The sequence below is a fragment of the Zingiber officinale genome, chromosome 5B (genome assembly GCF_018446385.1).
Source record: "Zingiber officinale cultivar Zhangliang chromosome 5B, Zo_v1.1, whole genome shotgun sequence".
Classification (NCBI taxonomy): domain Eukaryota; kingdom Viridiplantae; phylum Streptophyta; class Magnoliopsida; order Zingiberales; family Zingiberaceae; genus Zingiber; species Zingiber officinale.
The window spans coordinates 128,328,914-128,344,659 of NC_055995.1; the positions used below are offsets into that span (position 1 = coordinate 128,328,914).

Sequence of the window (15,746 nt, forward strand, 5' to 3'; positions counted from 1 at the left end):
TAGATAAAGAGAAAAAAAAAAAGAGAACAAAAGAGAGTGGCGGAGGAAGGAGAAAGAGGGGGGGAGATATAAATTTTATAAAAATGACATTTTAGACTTTTTACCTAAGGATATTTTTAGAAAGAAAAATTAAGGTGCATTTAGTGGCCCATGGGGCGTGGATAGCCCCACTCTTTTTATTTTGGTAGTCAGTCAAATATTAGATTTGGAAGAAATAATTCATTGCGTAAATGCACCTGTTGAAGAACAGCGGCGGCCAGGGCATTTCATCTGTTCGCTGCGCCACTCTGCTCTGAGAGAAGTTGTTTGGCCACAATCACGGTTTGTTTGTGACATTCCACGGCTCTTACGATGTGGGATACATGATGAATGAAGATGTTGAACAGTGGATGAATAAGGGAGAGAGACGCTGCAAAGTGCACTGATGAATTATTACAAAGTCCTATTGTTCTAAAACCACCACAATTTATTGTATCTTCCATAAGATCCTTATGGAGCGGACAAAAATGTTTTCTTTTCATCTTTCCTTAATGTTAATTTGATCGAAAAAGCATGTTCTTAGGTGACCAACTATTGCAGATGAGAGGACAAAAAATCATGTGAAACTAGAACTTCTACACAACCTCAGCAATATCCCAGCTCTGTCTCGGAGCGACTTGTTTGTGCAAAGGAGCGTACAGCTGCAACTCAAAGCAAATAAGAAATTTCAGGTTCCTTAACTGAAACGTACAAGAAAATAAGGATTTTGAGTATACAGACAGCTGACCTCCATTTTTGCAAGCAACTCAGTTGCATTTGTAGCAGAAATAACAATGTTCCTGCAGGCCGGCTTAATAAAACCTTCATACACACCTTTGTCGAATAGTTCAAGTAAGGAATTATAGTATCCATCAACATTTAATAAACCAATCTGTGCAAGAAAAGAAAAGGCTTAATTTGTCACATTAGCAGACAATTTGTAGGATTTTATTGCAAACGACGGGCTCACTGGTTTATCATGTATTCCAAGTTGTGACCATGTTATCATCTCCATGACCTCTTCCATCGTTCCAAATCCTCCTGCAAAAGAAGCGGGCAAAGTTTTGACCATCACTAGGGAACAGGAAAGCTTCGCATGAGCAAATGCGAGTAGATAAATCATTATTAACACTTACCAGGAAGTGCTATGAATGCATCAGCTTGTCCAGCCATTACAGCTTTCCTCTCATGCATATCAGAAACGACCTTTACTTCACCCACAGTTTCTCCAGAAATCTAAAATGAAAAAAAACAGAAAATAAAATATCATGAATTTTCATTTCTTTGATGAGATGTGAGTAGGTGTCGATGTAGCATAACTTTTGCTGTAGGATCAATCCAACATGACCCCCTTGAACTTCAAACGGTCATAACTTTTGACTCGGGACTCGGAATCAGACTCTGTCGATGGCTACACATGCAAAATTTAAAAATCTATATTTTACAAGGGTACTTGTAATCACCAATTTTCGAGCTTAAATTCCACCATTTAGGCTCTTATCCGAGCCTCCAAAGATTTTATTACTATTTTTAGTAATTTTCGTTTTTATGGTATTTAGGGATATTTTGGTATTCCTGGTAATTATGGGTCCTAACTAGTCTAAAACATCATCCTATTTTATTAATTTTAATTTCTATCAAGAGATTTCCATTTATGAAAAGATCTCTTTTCTTTTTCTACCATATTAGAATTAAGGTCTGTCTACATATTAGAATTTCTTTCCTTTCTTTATCTTAGGATCTAGAGTCTTTATAAACACCTATCTAGTTGTATGAAGATTCATCCCTCAATTAATAATAAAGTTTCTTTTTTAGTAAATAATAGATTTTTCTTCACATTCTCTTCTTGTCCTCTCCTCAATTCCCCCATACTTGTCAACCCGCAAGATAATCGCTATCTTGTCAGGCGTCAGTTGATATCAGAGCAAGGTGCAAATCCAATGGAAGGTTGTCGTGCTCGTGGTCGCGGTAGGCAGGTTCTGGCTGAGGAAGCTTCATATCATGGTCGTAGTGTTCATGACATAATGACGATGGAGGATTTACAGCGGCAAGTCGCAGACTTAATCCAGCGTCTAGCCGAGGCGACGCGAATTATTAAGGCTCATGGGCTCTCAGATCGTGGATCTGAGTCTTCTTTCGAGAACCCTTATCACCAATAAGCTACATACAGGAGTGTCGTGGTCGAGAGGAGCCCTATGGAGACCTCGGTTTTCAGGTTGAACTACTCGAATATTCTGGTACGTTGCAAGCAGAGGGCTTCGTAGATTAGATCAACGAAGTGGAACGAATCTTCAACTATAAGAAAGTTTAAGATCGGATGAAGGTGAAGATAATTGCCATCAAACTCAAAGGGCAAGCATCGATGTGGTGGGAACAAATGTGGCGCTCACGAGACAGACCGGGAAAATCCCAAATTATTGACCGGAGAAGATGAAGAAGATGAGGGAACACCTCCTTCCTTTCGGCTACACCCAAACTCTGTTCCAGCGACTCCACTCGTTGAGACAGGGTGCGAGATCGGTCAACGAATATACAGATGATTTCTTCCCGTTGGTTGCCCGAAATGACTTGTCCTAAACGAAGGAGCAGAAGGTGGCAAGGTACTTAAGGGGACTGTACTTGCCCTTGTAAGATGCTCTCAGCCTCATTCGTTCTTGATGATTTTAGAGGTCTACTAGCATGCACAGCGACCGAAAAGCAGCAAAATTAGAAACCAGTGGGGAAAAGCGACCAAACCAACAATCGACCAGTTTGCCCTCAGAATTCTCGTCCTTCACAGCAGTAGCCATAGCAACAAGAATGACAACAATCACCACATGTTTACTCTAAGGCCCTTATCAGATGTTATCAATGTGGTGAACAGGGGCATAGAGCGAACCAATATAGGAAACCTGCTCCTACTGATCGGAAGGGAAAAAATTTATTAATCGAGAAAGGCGTGATAGAAGATCCAACAGTCATTGGCGAGCCAATGTATGAAGCTGATGACATGCTATATGATGATGACCATGAGACTTTGGTCGTGCGCAAGAGTCTTTCGACTCCCAAAGGTGAATCAGGGGATAAATGATCGAGAACCAACATTGTTCACACTTCCTGCACCGTAGTGGATAGAGTCTACAAGATGATACAACGACTGTTGTGAGAACATAGCATCCAAGGAGGTTGTCCGAAAATTATAATTGAAGACGGGCGTCAACCTAAGTCATATAAGTTGTCTTGGCTGAATAAAGACAGCGAGGTAACAGTAGTAGACAAACAATGTCTTGTATCTTTTTCAATTGGTAGCAAATATTTGATAGTGTTTGATGTGATGTGGTGGTCATGGACGCATGTCACGTACTGTTGGGGCAACCTTGGTAGTATGATCGCAGTGTCATCCACGATGGACGGAAGAATGCATATACTCTTACATCAAGGGACAGAAGATTGTGTTGGCGTCACAGCGAGAAGAAACCACTCCAATTCCGATAGCCAAAACTACTAATTTGCTTTCTATGTCTAAGTTTTTAGATGAGATAGAGCATGGCGACGTTGTCTAGGCTTTGCTGCCATGCCAGAACGATGTCCAAGCCACAGACAAAGAGCTACCAGCCAAAGTGCAACAACTACTAACAGATTTTGATGAATTTATGCTAGAGGACCTTTCTTTTGGGTTACCACCTATGTGAGATATCCAACATCAGAATGATCTTGTTCTAGGATCGACTTTGCCTAATCGACCAACATATCACCTCAGTCTTAAGGAAACTAAGGAATTACAACACCAGTGGGAAAAAGGATACATCCATGAGAGCGTGAACCCCTGTGTTCTTCCTGCCCTACTAGTGCCGAAGAAGGATGACTCATGGCGTATGTGAAGCCGAGCCATCAAGGTTTCCAATTTCCTACTTGGACGACATGTTGGATCAACTATCTGGTTCTAGGATTTTCTAAAAAATTGACCTTAAAAGCAAATACCACCATATCATAATAAGGTTGGCAGATGAATGAAAGACAACATTCAAAACACAACATGGACTTTATGAGTAGATGGTCATTTGTCTTTTGGATTGTCTAACGCTCCTAGCACATTCATGAGGTTTATGCATCAGATCCTGCGACCTTTTATAGAAAAGTTTGTAGTGGTTTACTTTGATGACATTTTAGTCTATAGTCTGACATGGGCATCACACTTGGATCACCTCCATGCTGTTTTTGAAAAATTAAAAACAGAGTGCTTATTTATCAAGAAGAAGAAGTGTTCTTTCTTTATTACATCGGTCACCTTTTTTGGCTTTATTGTGTCTACTGATAGTGTGCACGTAGATCAACCAAAGATAGATGCAGTCTTGGAGTGGCCTCAGTCGAGGACCTTGCATGACCTTAGAAGTTTCCATGACTTGACTTCTTTCCACCGCCGGTTCATAAAAAATTTTGGTACTCTCATTGCTTGCATCACCGAGTTTCTCAAGGGACGAGATTTCAAGTAGTCTGAAGAGGGTAGAGGCTAGTTTCCAACTAGTTAAGCAGAAGATGACAGAAGTAACAGTTCTGGCACTTTCTGATTTTGACTAAGTATTTGAGGTCAACTGTGATGCATCTGACATCGATATAGGAGGTCTTCTGAGTTAGTCCAGTTACTTTCTTTAGTGAGAAGTTGTCCCAGTTCAAGAAAAATTATTCTACCTATGCCTTGGAGTGTTGTGTTATTGTTCAACCCTTAAAGCATTGGTGTCACTACCTACTACAGAAAGAATTCATCCTGTTTACTGATCATGAAGCAATGAAGTACATCAATGGTCAACACAAGCTGAGCAGACGACATGCCAAGTGAGCGGTTTATTTACAGGAGTTCACCTTCATGCACCAAACTGGAAGTATGAATCGTGTCGTAGATGCCTTGAAATTGTCGTTCTTCATTACTCACCACCATAAGTACTAGTATTGCGGGCTTTGAGATTTTTCCATATATGTACGTAGCTGACCGTTCATTTGGACGGATATTCCAGGAGGTACATGATGGACACCGACATAATTTTATTTTGCATAATAGTTATCTATTTCATGATGGATACCCAGCGAACCTCGGATTTTGTTCGTGTTGTTGTTGACAAGTTTTCAAAGATGACACATTTTTAGTTGTCAGGATTGCTCATCTTTACTTCAAGGAGATCGTGCCCTTATATGACATACCTTGATCCATGACTTCAAACCATGATACCAAGTTTATCATCAATTTTTAGTAAAACTTATGGGAAAAACTGGGAACATAATTGAACTTTAGCAGTGCCTATCACCCCTAGACAAATGGCTAGACTGATGTGGTGAATCGGAGTTTGGGCAATTTTCTGAGGTGTCTCATAGGATCTAAGCTGAAGCAATGAAACTTGGCGTTACCTTAAGCAGAGTTTGCCTACAACAAATCGAGAAACATGACCAAACCTGAGTCCTTTCGAGATTGTCTATGGACAGAATCCATTGGGGGTTTGGACTTAGCCTCTGTTCCACGTATGAGACGATTTAATCCTAAAGCAGATGAAATGACAGACATCTTCGGAACATTCATGAGCAAGTGAAACTGACAATTCTGGATAACAATACTAAGTACAAAGCTTGGGTTGACAGTCATCATCGTCAGATACTTTTTGAGGTTGGAGATTTTGTCTGGGTGGTTTTAACTCATGATCGTTTCGCTGTTGGTAAGTAAATAAGCTAAAGGATCAAAAAATTGAACCGTATGAGATACTGTAAAAGATCAACAATAATACCTACAGGTTGCGCCTTCCTAGTCATCTAAAGACGTCTGATGTCTTCAATGTGAAGCACTTGACTCCTTATTCGGTGGATGCTGACGAGGCTACTATGAACTCGAGGGCGAGTTCTTTTCAACCCGGAGAAACTGATGCAGGATCAACCCAACATGACCCCTTGAAGTTCAAATGGTCATAACTTTTGACTTAGAACTCGGGATCAGGCTCTGTCAATGGCCATGCGTGCAACATTTAAAAATCTACATTTTACAAGGGTACCTGTAAAGGCCAATTTTCGGCCCAAATTCCACTGTTTAGGCCCTCATTTAAGCCTCCAAAGATTTTATTGCTATTTTTAGTATTTTTTTTTTATTTTTTATGGTATTTAGGGATATTTGGTATTCCGGGTAATTATGGGTCATAATTAGTCTAATTACGTGTCATAATTAGTCTAAAGCAACGTCTTATTTTATTAATTTTAATTTTTATCAAGAGATTTTCTTTTCTAAAAAGATCTCTTTTTTTTTCTACAAGATTCGAATTGAGGTCTATATATTGGAATTTCTTTCCTTTCTTTGTCTTAGAGTCTAGAGTCTTTATAAACACATGTCTAATTGTAAGAGGATTCATCCCTCAATTAATAATAAAGTTTCCTTTTTAGTAAACAACGGGTTTTTCTCATTTTCTTCACGATCCCTTCTTGCATTCTCTTCAATTCCCTCGTTTTGATTAACCCACATGATAATCGCTATCCTGCCCGGCGTTAACTTTCCTTGCCGCAAATACCATGAGGTGCCAGAAAATTGATGATAAAAACTTAAACTGAAGCATTTCTCGGTATATGTCTGATTAGTAATCTAAGTAGAAGTACACACAGAGGCACATATACTCAAACCAAAGGAGCTACATGACTAAAGAGAATACAACTACTGCTGAGAAGCCTTTTGATTAAGCTTATGATCCAAAATACATGGAAAACTTTCTTCAGAAACTTATTAGAAGAAACATATTCTACGCGTACAGAGATCAACATGTTGAAATCTGAAAGCACCTCTTAAAGGGATAGAATGGTGTTTAGAGACAAAATATATATCTATAGTTGCCACCATTCGAATAAAGAGACTCCGACCGCTCCTAACTCTTACTTGCTACCTGTTGTGATTGAATCTGAAAGCACTCTCAATCACATCATTACTATGGAACTTCTTGGCTAGTCTCCTCTGCAGCATTGAGCTGATCTGCAGAGGTATGGATAATGAACGTTTCTGTTTCTCGTTTTTAAGATGATAGATAGAGCAAACAAGGAGAAGCTAATTCAAAGGAAGATTCCTTAGTTGTGTCTACTGTATACCGAAACAAACAAAATAGCCAGGCAGGGAGTTGGAAAATGTAAAATAATACACCTACTGAGACGAAAGCCAAAGGTGAGAATTGAACTGAAACAACAAAGCTTGGAAAAAAAAAGGTACTCCCATATCCTCCTTTAGCAAACAAACAACAAAGCAAAAAGTGAAACATAGAGCATTAAAACAAATGGCAAAGCTCGGAAAAAGAATATAGTCCATACCTCAATGGGAACAAGAGCTTTAGGAATTACCCTGAATGTCTCAAACAATAACATGAGCAGAGAACTTGTATGAGAGTCTATAAAAGAGAAGAAAGCTACGTGAAACATGAAGTTTATTACCCAAGAACATGGCATCCTCCATCATAAACTGCCTGCGATATCATACCCATTAATCCCACACTCCCACCACCGTAAATTAAACTGATTCTTCTATTCACCTGCAACACACACACAAGAGAATAAAAAGAAGAAATTGATTTATCATTTTGGTTTGAGATCACTTCAAGAATTCAACAAGTATGGAAGCAATTCCACTAGTAAAAATTGATGAATCCTCAAAATTTTGATATTTGACGTCGTTGCATAAAAATTGAAACTCTGAGGAAGAGGAAGGATCGAGAAGGGCGTACCATTTCGCGGCCCAGATCGAAAGCTGCATCGCTGAAGACAGTCCGGTTGCCGGAGTTGCTTCCGCAGAAGACACAAATCCGCTTGAACTTGCTCCGAGTCTCGTCGCCCATCTCTCTCGTCTCCGATCTCACGGAGCCGGATAGAGAGAGAGAGAGAGAGATGGAAAAGAGAGAAAGAGAGGGAGGGAGAGAAGCAAACCCCAAATCCGCCTTTACCTTCCTTCTTTGAACGAACAACTACCCAGTACCAGGAATCCTGTCGCGTCCCTCCCGTCCGTCTATTCTCTCTTGCTGCCCTCGCTATCAAACGCAGGTAAACAAGACAAAGCCGGGCACCACCGAGAAAGGCAAAAAGCTTTCCTTTTTGCAAACTCTAATTTGTACCCTTTTTTTCTCGATCGCCACTCACTGTGGTGGAAAGAACCCTGATCCCGTTCCTCTTTAAGCCTAAAAAACCTCCGTTGCGCCGTCAGATGTTCGAGATGGATAGCGCTCAGTCAGATCAGCGCGCACCACACGTTCGATCAAACAATTCATTCTGGAGATTAAAATTACTAGTTGTTGGCCTATTTCATAGGATATACCTATGTATCTATGCTTCTGACTGAATAAATTTTGAGATAGATTAATTTGGTCTTGAAACTATGAAAGTTTGTCGATCATCAAAATAAATTAGTAAAACATAGGATTATAAATGAACTAAATATATGTGAATAAGTTTAGTATTCGGCTTGATAAAAATTTATTTATGTTCGTTCAATATACATAAGATTAATTAAACAAATAAGTTTGAATAGCTCGTTAAGTTATTCAGCTCGTTAACGTTCGTGAACAATATTTGTGAACAATGTTCACAAATCATATTCATTAATAAAACTCTTTTCAATATATTAAATAAATAATAAAATAAAATAAAATAAATAAATAAATTTAAATTATCAAACTCAATAACTAATCAAATAACTAAAAGTTTCAAATAATCAAACAAGCTTGAATTAAGAGTTTGATAACATCTAAATGAATCAAGCTCCAACCAAACTTGAATTGAGAGTTTGATAACATCTAAATGAGCCAAACTCAAGCCAAGTTTCAAATAAACTCAAGTTCATAAAAAATAAATTAAGTGAATCTTGAACACTCATTTCAAAAGCTTGGTTCATTTAAACCTCGGTTCGGTCGGACTCAACTTAGTTACCTTATTAAATAAACTTAAACACCCTAAAACTCGACTCGACTTATTTATAGCCCTAGTAAAACACATGGAAACTCATTCTGATTATCAGTGTTCTCGAATCCCCTATTTACTGAGAGAAAAATTCTTTATAATAGGATGTAATTTAGTTCGAACAACAGATGTGATTGGTATACCTAATTCATGTGTCATAGTTGATTGAGGATTGCAATATTTTATTTTGATAAATTTTAGGTTTTGTTTTCATTTTACTCTGTAATTTATAGTTTTTATTTTATTTAATAATCAAATTGCATCAACAAGGTTGGGCGAATTTATTGGGTTAAACAAATAATTCAATTGAAGAGGACGAAGATATAATATATGAAAAAAAAAAATGATTAATCAGATTAAGTAACGTCGAGCTTCAGTGATCGATTTGATGCCTCGAAAATTTTCCACCGGCCATTAGGGTAAATCGAGAAATACTTGCAGCGGGCAGTCCAGGAGTCCAGCATCCTTTAGTTACGTGCCCCATTCGGAGGTAAAATTTCAACAAATTCGTCATAATTGGGGCTCGAATCGCGGGTGCCTGGATGACAACCTGGATGTCCTGCCATTGCACCATAGCCCCAAGGGCATTTCCGTAAAATTAAGATAGGGTAAACTTCTTAACGTGACTGGGTCCACCATTTCAAGGCGCCATATCCCAGAAACCCTCGAAGGGATTTTTTGGGAAACCTCAGTACCACGTATCCAACGGATAAAGAATTGATAAGAAGGCTCAAACTCGGCACCTTAGTCAATATTACCCTAAATTAGGGATTTTTAAATTGATAAGAATCTGCGCAGGTAGGGATTCGAATCTGACGCCTTAGCTAATGGATAATAATGTTATAACCAGAGCACCTTTAGTTGAAGAGTACGAAGATATAATATATGAGATGAAAGGGATGGAGTATAATAACTTATAGGAAGAGTATAATTATTTTTTTTTTAATCTTTTTCTTTTTTTTTTTCGTCTTACATTTTGACTTAATAGTCGTGATAGAGAAAGTTCAAAAGCAATTTAGTTCTTTTACATTAAACACATTGTTATATTTTTCTAAACAAATGTATATATTTGACAATTTAATTTATCACTATAATTTAAGGAGCCCCTATATAATTCAATCAAATTGACCAAATTAATTTGATTTTGAGTTATAAATGTAATTTGGTTTAATCTTCTAAGAACTGCAATTTGGTTTAGATTTTCAACAATACCTTCTAAAACCAAAGTTGCTCTTCATTCTTAAATGGTTTAGAATTAACCATTTTCTTCTTAAGTTTCTGCACACATGACACACAAGTTAAATTCACAAAGCCTAACGCAGAATAAAAAAAGATAAAGATAAAATTATTTTTACTTAGTTCAAAGCCTTCGTTCATTTCTACTTCAAGGCTCATGATTGTCGACCGTTTTCATTGGCCAATCACTATATAATCAAATGATATTATAGATTTAATACAAAGTGCAAGTAAATAAATGCACTAACGACAAAAGAGTATCAGAATAGGTGTAGGTTGTCGAAGGCTTCAACAACGTTGTAGTAGTCGCAGCTTGCACTAGCACAGTAGAAGAACAATAGAAAATCGGATGATAAAAAGTTATTCTTGGCTTGGAGCTCGAGGGCTTCTTTTATAGCTTTCATTCTGGCGACTGAAAAATCATTCTGTCGGTTGAACCTATCTATCGACTGAACCTTCTATTCGTCGACGGTACCACAACTCCTTTCTTGTTTGCTGAAATCCCATTCGTTCGATCTTGAAAATCTCATCGTTCCGTCGACTGATCAACTCTGTTCCATCGACTGAAAAACTTTTTACCTTCTCTGCTTTGATTCGAATCTCCATTAAATCTGGAAATAAGTTAATCTGTCGACTGATCCCCTTGATCCGTCGATAGAACCAAATGTCCCCTTTTGCATTTTGATCAAATCTCACTATTCTGATCTTTCTTCAATCCGTCGACTGAACACCTATGTTTCGTCGATGGAACAACAAATTATGCAAAATAGTGTTAAACAATAGTACAATACTTTTCCTATAAAATAGAGTTAGAACAAATATAGTATGCAATATGAAGACAGTAAGGACTGTCTTGATCTCAACTTAGAAACCTTGGTTGGTTTCTTTAGTTTGATTAGTGCCTAAGGTTTGTTCTAAATGGGGCATGACCTCACTTCACTACCTCCAGTAGTTTACCTCAACTTGCCAAATATCTGATCCTCCAGACATGTTTAGACTTTCTTTGCTCAGTGTCTGATCACTTGATCTATTAAGATTTTTCCTGCAATATTAAATTAAGACAACAATAATAGTAATTCAAAATAGTGTTGGTAAAAATATACTTAGGTTTACCAAAATCTGCTGGTCCGGTCGACTGCGCGGTCGATAGAAAACCATTCGGTCACACATACTTGGAGTTCACTCCTCTAAGGCTTCTCATTATTTAGAGTTATCTCCCCCTAGGATTTTCTATTGTCTGACTTCACTCACCAAGACTTTCATCACATAGCTTCACTTACTAAGGCCTAGTTTCACTCAGTAGGACTTTCACCACCTAATTTCACTCACTATGCCTTAACTTCACTCACTAGGGCTTTTACTTAGAGTTCACTCCTCCAAGACCTAAGTTTACCTCCCCTAGGGTTTTCCTCTTACCAAGCATCAGGTCACCTTGACCTGCTTGGACTATTCACCCCTTCTCAATCATTTGGTAAACCTTGACTTGACTAGACTTCTCACTTAACTAGGTCAACCTTGACCAAACTCCATTAAATATATTTGTCGAACATTAAAAGTTTGGAGATTGATTGTGTAGGATCGGAAAGAAACTAGAAGGGGATGAATAACGATCGTCAAAGAATCTAGATTATTAGTGCAACCTGTACCAATATATTACACCAACAATCTCCCCCTTTTCAATGTTTGATAAATATGTTTAAGTTAGGCTAATTACTTAACCCAACTTATCAAGTTAAAGGAATTAGGTCTTTAATTTAAACCCTTCTTCTCCCCCTTTTGTCATTCATCAAAAATAAACTTACATAAATGTTTTAATTTCTAAGGTAATTTTTAGATTTTATACTGATCCGGTGGTAAGGATCGGGGACCCACATAGGAAGGGGTCAATGACACGGAAGAGTCAAAGTCCCGGCAAAGCGGGGGAAGTCGCCTGGCCGACCGACCGGAGCAAATCCCGGGCCGGTGCGAAGATAGCTCGACCTCGGGTCGAGCTTCCGATGCTCACGAGTTTCCCTTATAGAGGAACCGTTGTCCCAAGCGGCCGATCCGCTCGCTCGAGTTGCAGATCAACCAGCTCGTACTCCCGTCCGAGTATGTGACCGAGCGGCCTTCTCGCTCGATCCAATGCGCATACACACCCGAGCGCCCTGGAGGCCGAGTGGCCATTCCGTCCGGCCCAGTAAGAGACAAAAGACTTAGAAGAGGACAAAAAGGGTAGCTAGTGATATCATTCTCGAGACACCTGCCGCCGACAAACAGCATGGTCGGCGGCCGGGTTGTACTGAGGTTCGTACGGTGGAAGTTTCCACTGTCATGGCAGATATATGCTCGAACGGTTGCGGTATGGCGTCAGACACGCTTTTCTGACACCACCATTCTGTGGTATGCTTTGAGGAGTGTGCATGCCTCGAGAAGCGTGCATGCGCCTCTCCGGGGTCCTATATAAGGACCTTCAGACTTCGGCGGAGGTATGCTTTTCTTATCTACTGTAGCCACAGTCTCGTTATTTTACCTCTGCTTCATCTCGTCGTTGTCTGACTTGAGCGTCGGAGGGTCATCGCCGGGAACCCCTTCCTGGCCCGACTTGGTTGCTGGTCCACCGGAGGTCCATGTCATTGCGGAGATCACCCGAAGGCAGCAGCGAGCGCCACGTCCTCGGTTTTCATCGACTCAGCGCTCGGACAGGATCAAATTGGCGTCGTCTGTGGGAATGCACCTGAATCCGAGTAGAGAAGATGGAAGGAGTCGGACGACCGCACACCGTGACGCTCTCTCAGGAGGAACTCGACGCTCTAATTGAGGCACGAGCGGCCAAGATCGTGGAGCAGCAGCAGCAAAAGGTGCTAGCCGAGCAGCTAGCACAACAGGCAACATCAATATCTGGTGGCCGGGCGGTGCGAGAGGACCGACCGGAGCAGCTCTCAGTATGGGAGCAGAACAAAGGTCCGACCGGTACTCAAGTGGAAGCGCCGCTCGCCCCGATACCTTTCCATCGAGCCTTGTTTCAAACGCCATCAGAAGTCGCGCAAGCCAATCTCGACCGGGGATCTTCATCCGACGAGGCACCCGTTCGTGACGCAAGGAAGGGCAAGACACCCCGAACAGAGTCATCCCCCGAGCGGATCAACCGTCAGTTCTCCGAAGCCATCTTACGAGACCCACTGCCAAAGCACTACACGCCCCCGGCGATCGGAGAGTACAACGGGACCACCGACCTGGATGATCATCTAGGTAGGTTCGACAACAAAGTCACTTTACATCAGTATACAGATGGTTTGAAGTGTCGGGTGTTCCTCACCACCCTTTCTAGATCGGCACAACGGTGGTTCCGGAGGCTGGCGAACGGATCAATCACGAGCTTCAGAGAGTTCCGCACGACTTTCCTTCACCATTTCACGAGCAGCAGGCGCTACCAGAAGACCAGCGTCAACCTGTTCGCCATAAGACAAGGCTCGAGGGAGACGCTCCGAGCTTACATCTAGCGCTTCAACCAGGTGGCCATGGATATTCCGACAGTCACCTCAGAGACTATGATGAATGCGTTCACACAAGGGCTCACGGACGACGACTTCTTCCGCTCGCTCATACGAAAGCCGCCCCGTAACTACGAGCACATGCTGAACAAGGCCAGTGAGTACATCGACGTAGAGGAAGTCCAGGCGGCCAGAAGAAAAGAAGCGCCGCTCGAACCACCGACCACTGCCGAGCAAAGGCCGCCCACCAGCTATCAACCACTGAGAGGACCCCGTTCGGAAGTAGCACGCCCTCATCAGGGAGCAAGGCCGCACGTGCATCCAACACGTGGCAGCTGATCGACCCAAGCAAAAAGGGAAGGTATGGACTCCCATGTTTTGTTCGCTCTATTAGTCAGCAACACACAACACGCACGATTGTCGGAGCCTCCCCCCGATCGCTCACCCTATGCCACGAAGCTATCGCCACCAATCACCTTCGCCGGACCGACAACACCGACACCAAAGCCTCGGTCAGCACGGTGTTAGAGAGTCACTTGAGCGACATCATCATCGTCAGCCAAGGGTCAATCCCCGAGCATCGCAGGAACGGGCAAGGCCTTCCGCTCGAGAGGAGGAGAATAGAAACAATGCACCTCGGGGCGAGATCAACATCATTGCTGGCGAACCTACAGGCGGTGACTCGAACCGGGCTAGGAAGTCACATGCGCGGCAGCTCAGGATCCACGCGGTAGACTACAGTCAGGAGCGGGCGATTGGGCCCGAGATCAACTTTGGGCCTAGAGACCTCGAGGGGGTCGAAGTCCCGCACAATGACGCCCTCATCATCCGAGTGGTAATAGCTAACTACACTATCCACCGGATATTTATTGATACAGGCAGCTCAGTCAACATTATTTTCAAGAAGGCATTTGACCAACTTCAAATTGACCGAGCCGAGCTACTGCCAATGACGACCCCGTTATACGGGTTCACTGGCAATGAGGTTCTGCCAATCGGGCAGACCAGATTGGTTATCTCTCTAGGAGAGGAGCCGCTCAGGAGAACGCGGACAACTAACTTCATCGTGGTCGACGCCCTCTCCGCATACAATGTGATCTTTGGGCGACCGGCTCTCAACGAATTCCGAGTGGTCGTCTCAACATTTTGCCAAAAAATCAAATTCCCTGTGGAAGATCGGGTGGGAGAAGTCCGAGGAGATCAAATGGCAGCCCGGCGATGTTATGTGGAGATGGTCCGAGCCGAAGCAAAGGCTGCTCAAAAAACACCACGCATCGAGGTAAACACTATAACCGAAAGGCCCCCTACTTTAGTTTATGAAGAAAAGGAGGAGATATAGATCCACCCGGCCCGACCAGAGGCCACGACGTTCATAGCCTCCAACTTGGAGGCAAGCCAGAAGGAGGAGCTGACCAGATGTCTCCAACAAAACCACGATGTCTTCGCTTGGTCAACTCATGAGCTGCCGGGAGTCTCGTCGAACGTGGCGCAGCACGAGCTTCATGTCTGGTCGGACGCCCAGCCTGTGAAGTAAAGGAAGAGGGACTTCAGTGCCGAACAGAATGTCATCATCCAAGTTGAAGTCGAGAAGCTTCTGGAGGCCGACCATATACGGGAGGTGCAATTCCTGAGCTAACTCGCAAATGTGGTGCTAGTCTCCAAGCCTGGCAACAAATGGAGAGTCTGCATCGACTTTCGTGATCTGAACAAGGCGTGTCCGAAGGATTTTTACCCGCTGCCCCGGATTGACCAAATGGTGGACTCAACCGCCGAGTGCGAACTGATATGCATGTTGGATGCTTATCAGGGTTACCACCAAGTGCCGCTCGCCCGGGAAGACCAAGAGAAAGTCAGCTTCATTACGGCGGATGGTACCTACTGCTACAACGTGATGCCATTTGGACTGAAGAATGCCGGAGCTACGTACCAGCGGCTCATGAACAAAGTGTTCCGAAAGCAGATCGGGCGGAACTTGGAGGTGTACGTAGATGACATACTTATTAAATCACTTCGAGCGGCCGACCTGTGTGCAGATATAGAAGAAACCTTCCGGACGCTGAGAATGTACGGAGTCAAGCTGAACCC

The 15,746-nt window shown here is 42.1% G+C and overlaps 1 protein-coding gene across 1 annotated transcript; it reads right to left on the reverse strand.

Annotated features, from left to right (window-relative positions):
- Nucleotides 1-386: 386 nt before the first annotated feature.
- Nucleotides 387-8,152, reverse strand: LOC121985947 (cytokinin riboside 5'-monophosphate phosphoribohydrolase LOG8-like). The gene is made up of 7 exons (XM_042539687.1): nt 7,728-8,152; nt 7,438-7,535; nt 7,318-7,348; nt 1,155-1,254; nt 989-1,059; nt 767-910; nt 387-680 (listed from the first exon to the last, which is right to left on the reverse strand). The coding sequence occupies exons 1-7, from the start codon at nt 7,836-7,838 to the stop codon at nt 615-617; spliced, it is 621 nt and encodes a 206-aa protein (XP_042395621.1). The 5' UTR covers nt 7,839-8,152; the 3' UTR covers nt 387-614.
- Nucleotides 8,153-15,746: the final 7,594 nt, after the last annotated feature.

Excerpts from the sequence above, each read along its gene's own strand:
- LOC121985947 (XM_042539687.1), bottom strand. The coding sequence starts at position 7,838 with ATGGGCGACGAGACTCGGAGCAAGTTCAAGCGGATTTGTGTCTTCTGC. Across the intron at positions 1,255-7,317 it reads AAGCTCTTGTTCCCATTGAG|ATTTCTGGAGAAACTGTGGG; the intron begins GTATGGACTATA and ends TTTTCATTTTAG. Across the intron at positions 911-988 it reads TTGGAATACATGATAAACCA|ATTGGTTTATTAAATGTTGA; the intron begins GTGAGCCCGTCG and ends TTTCTTGCACAG.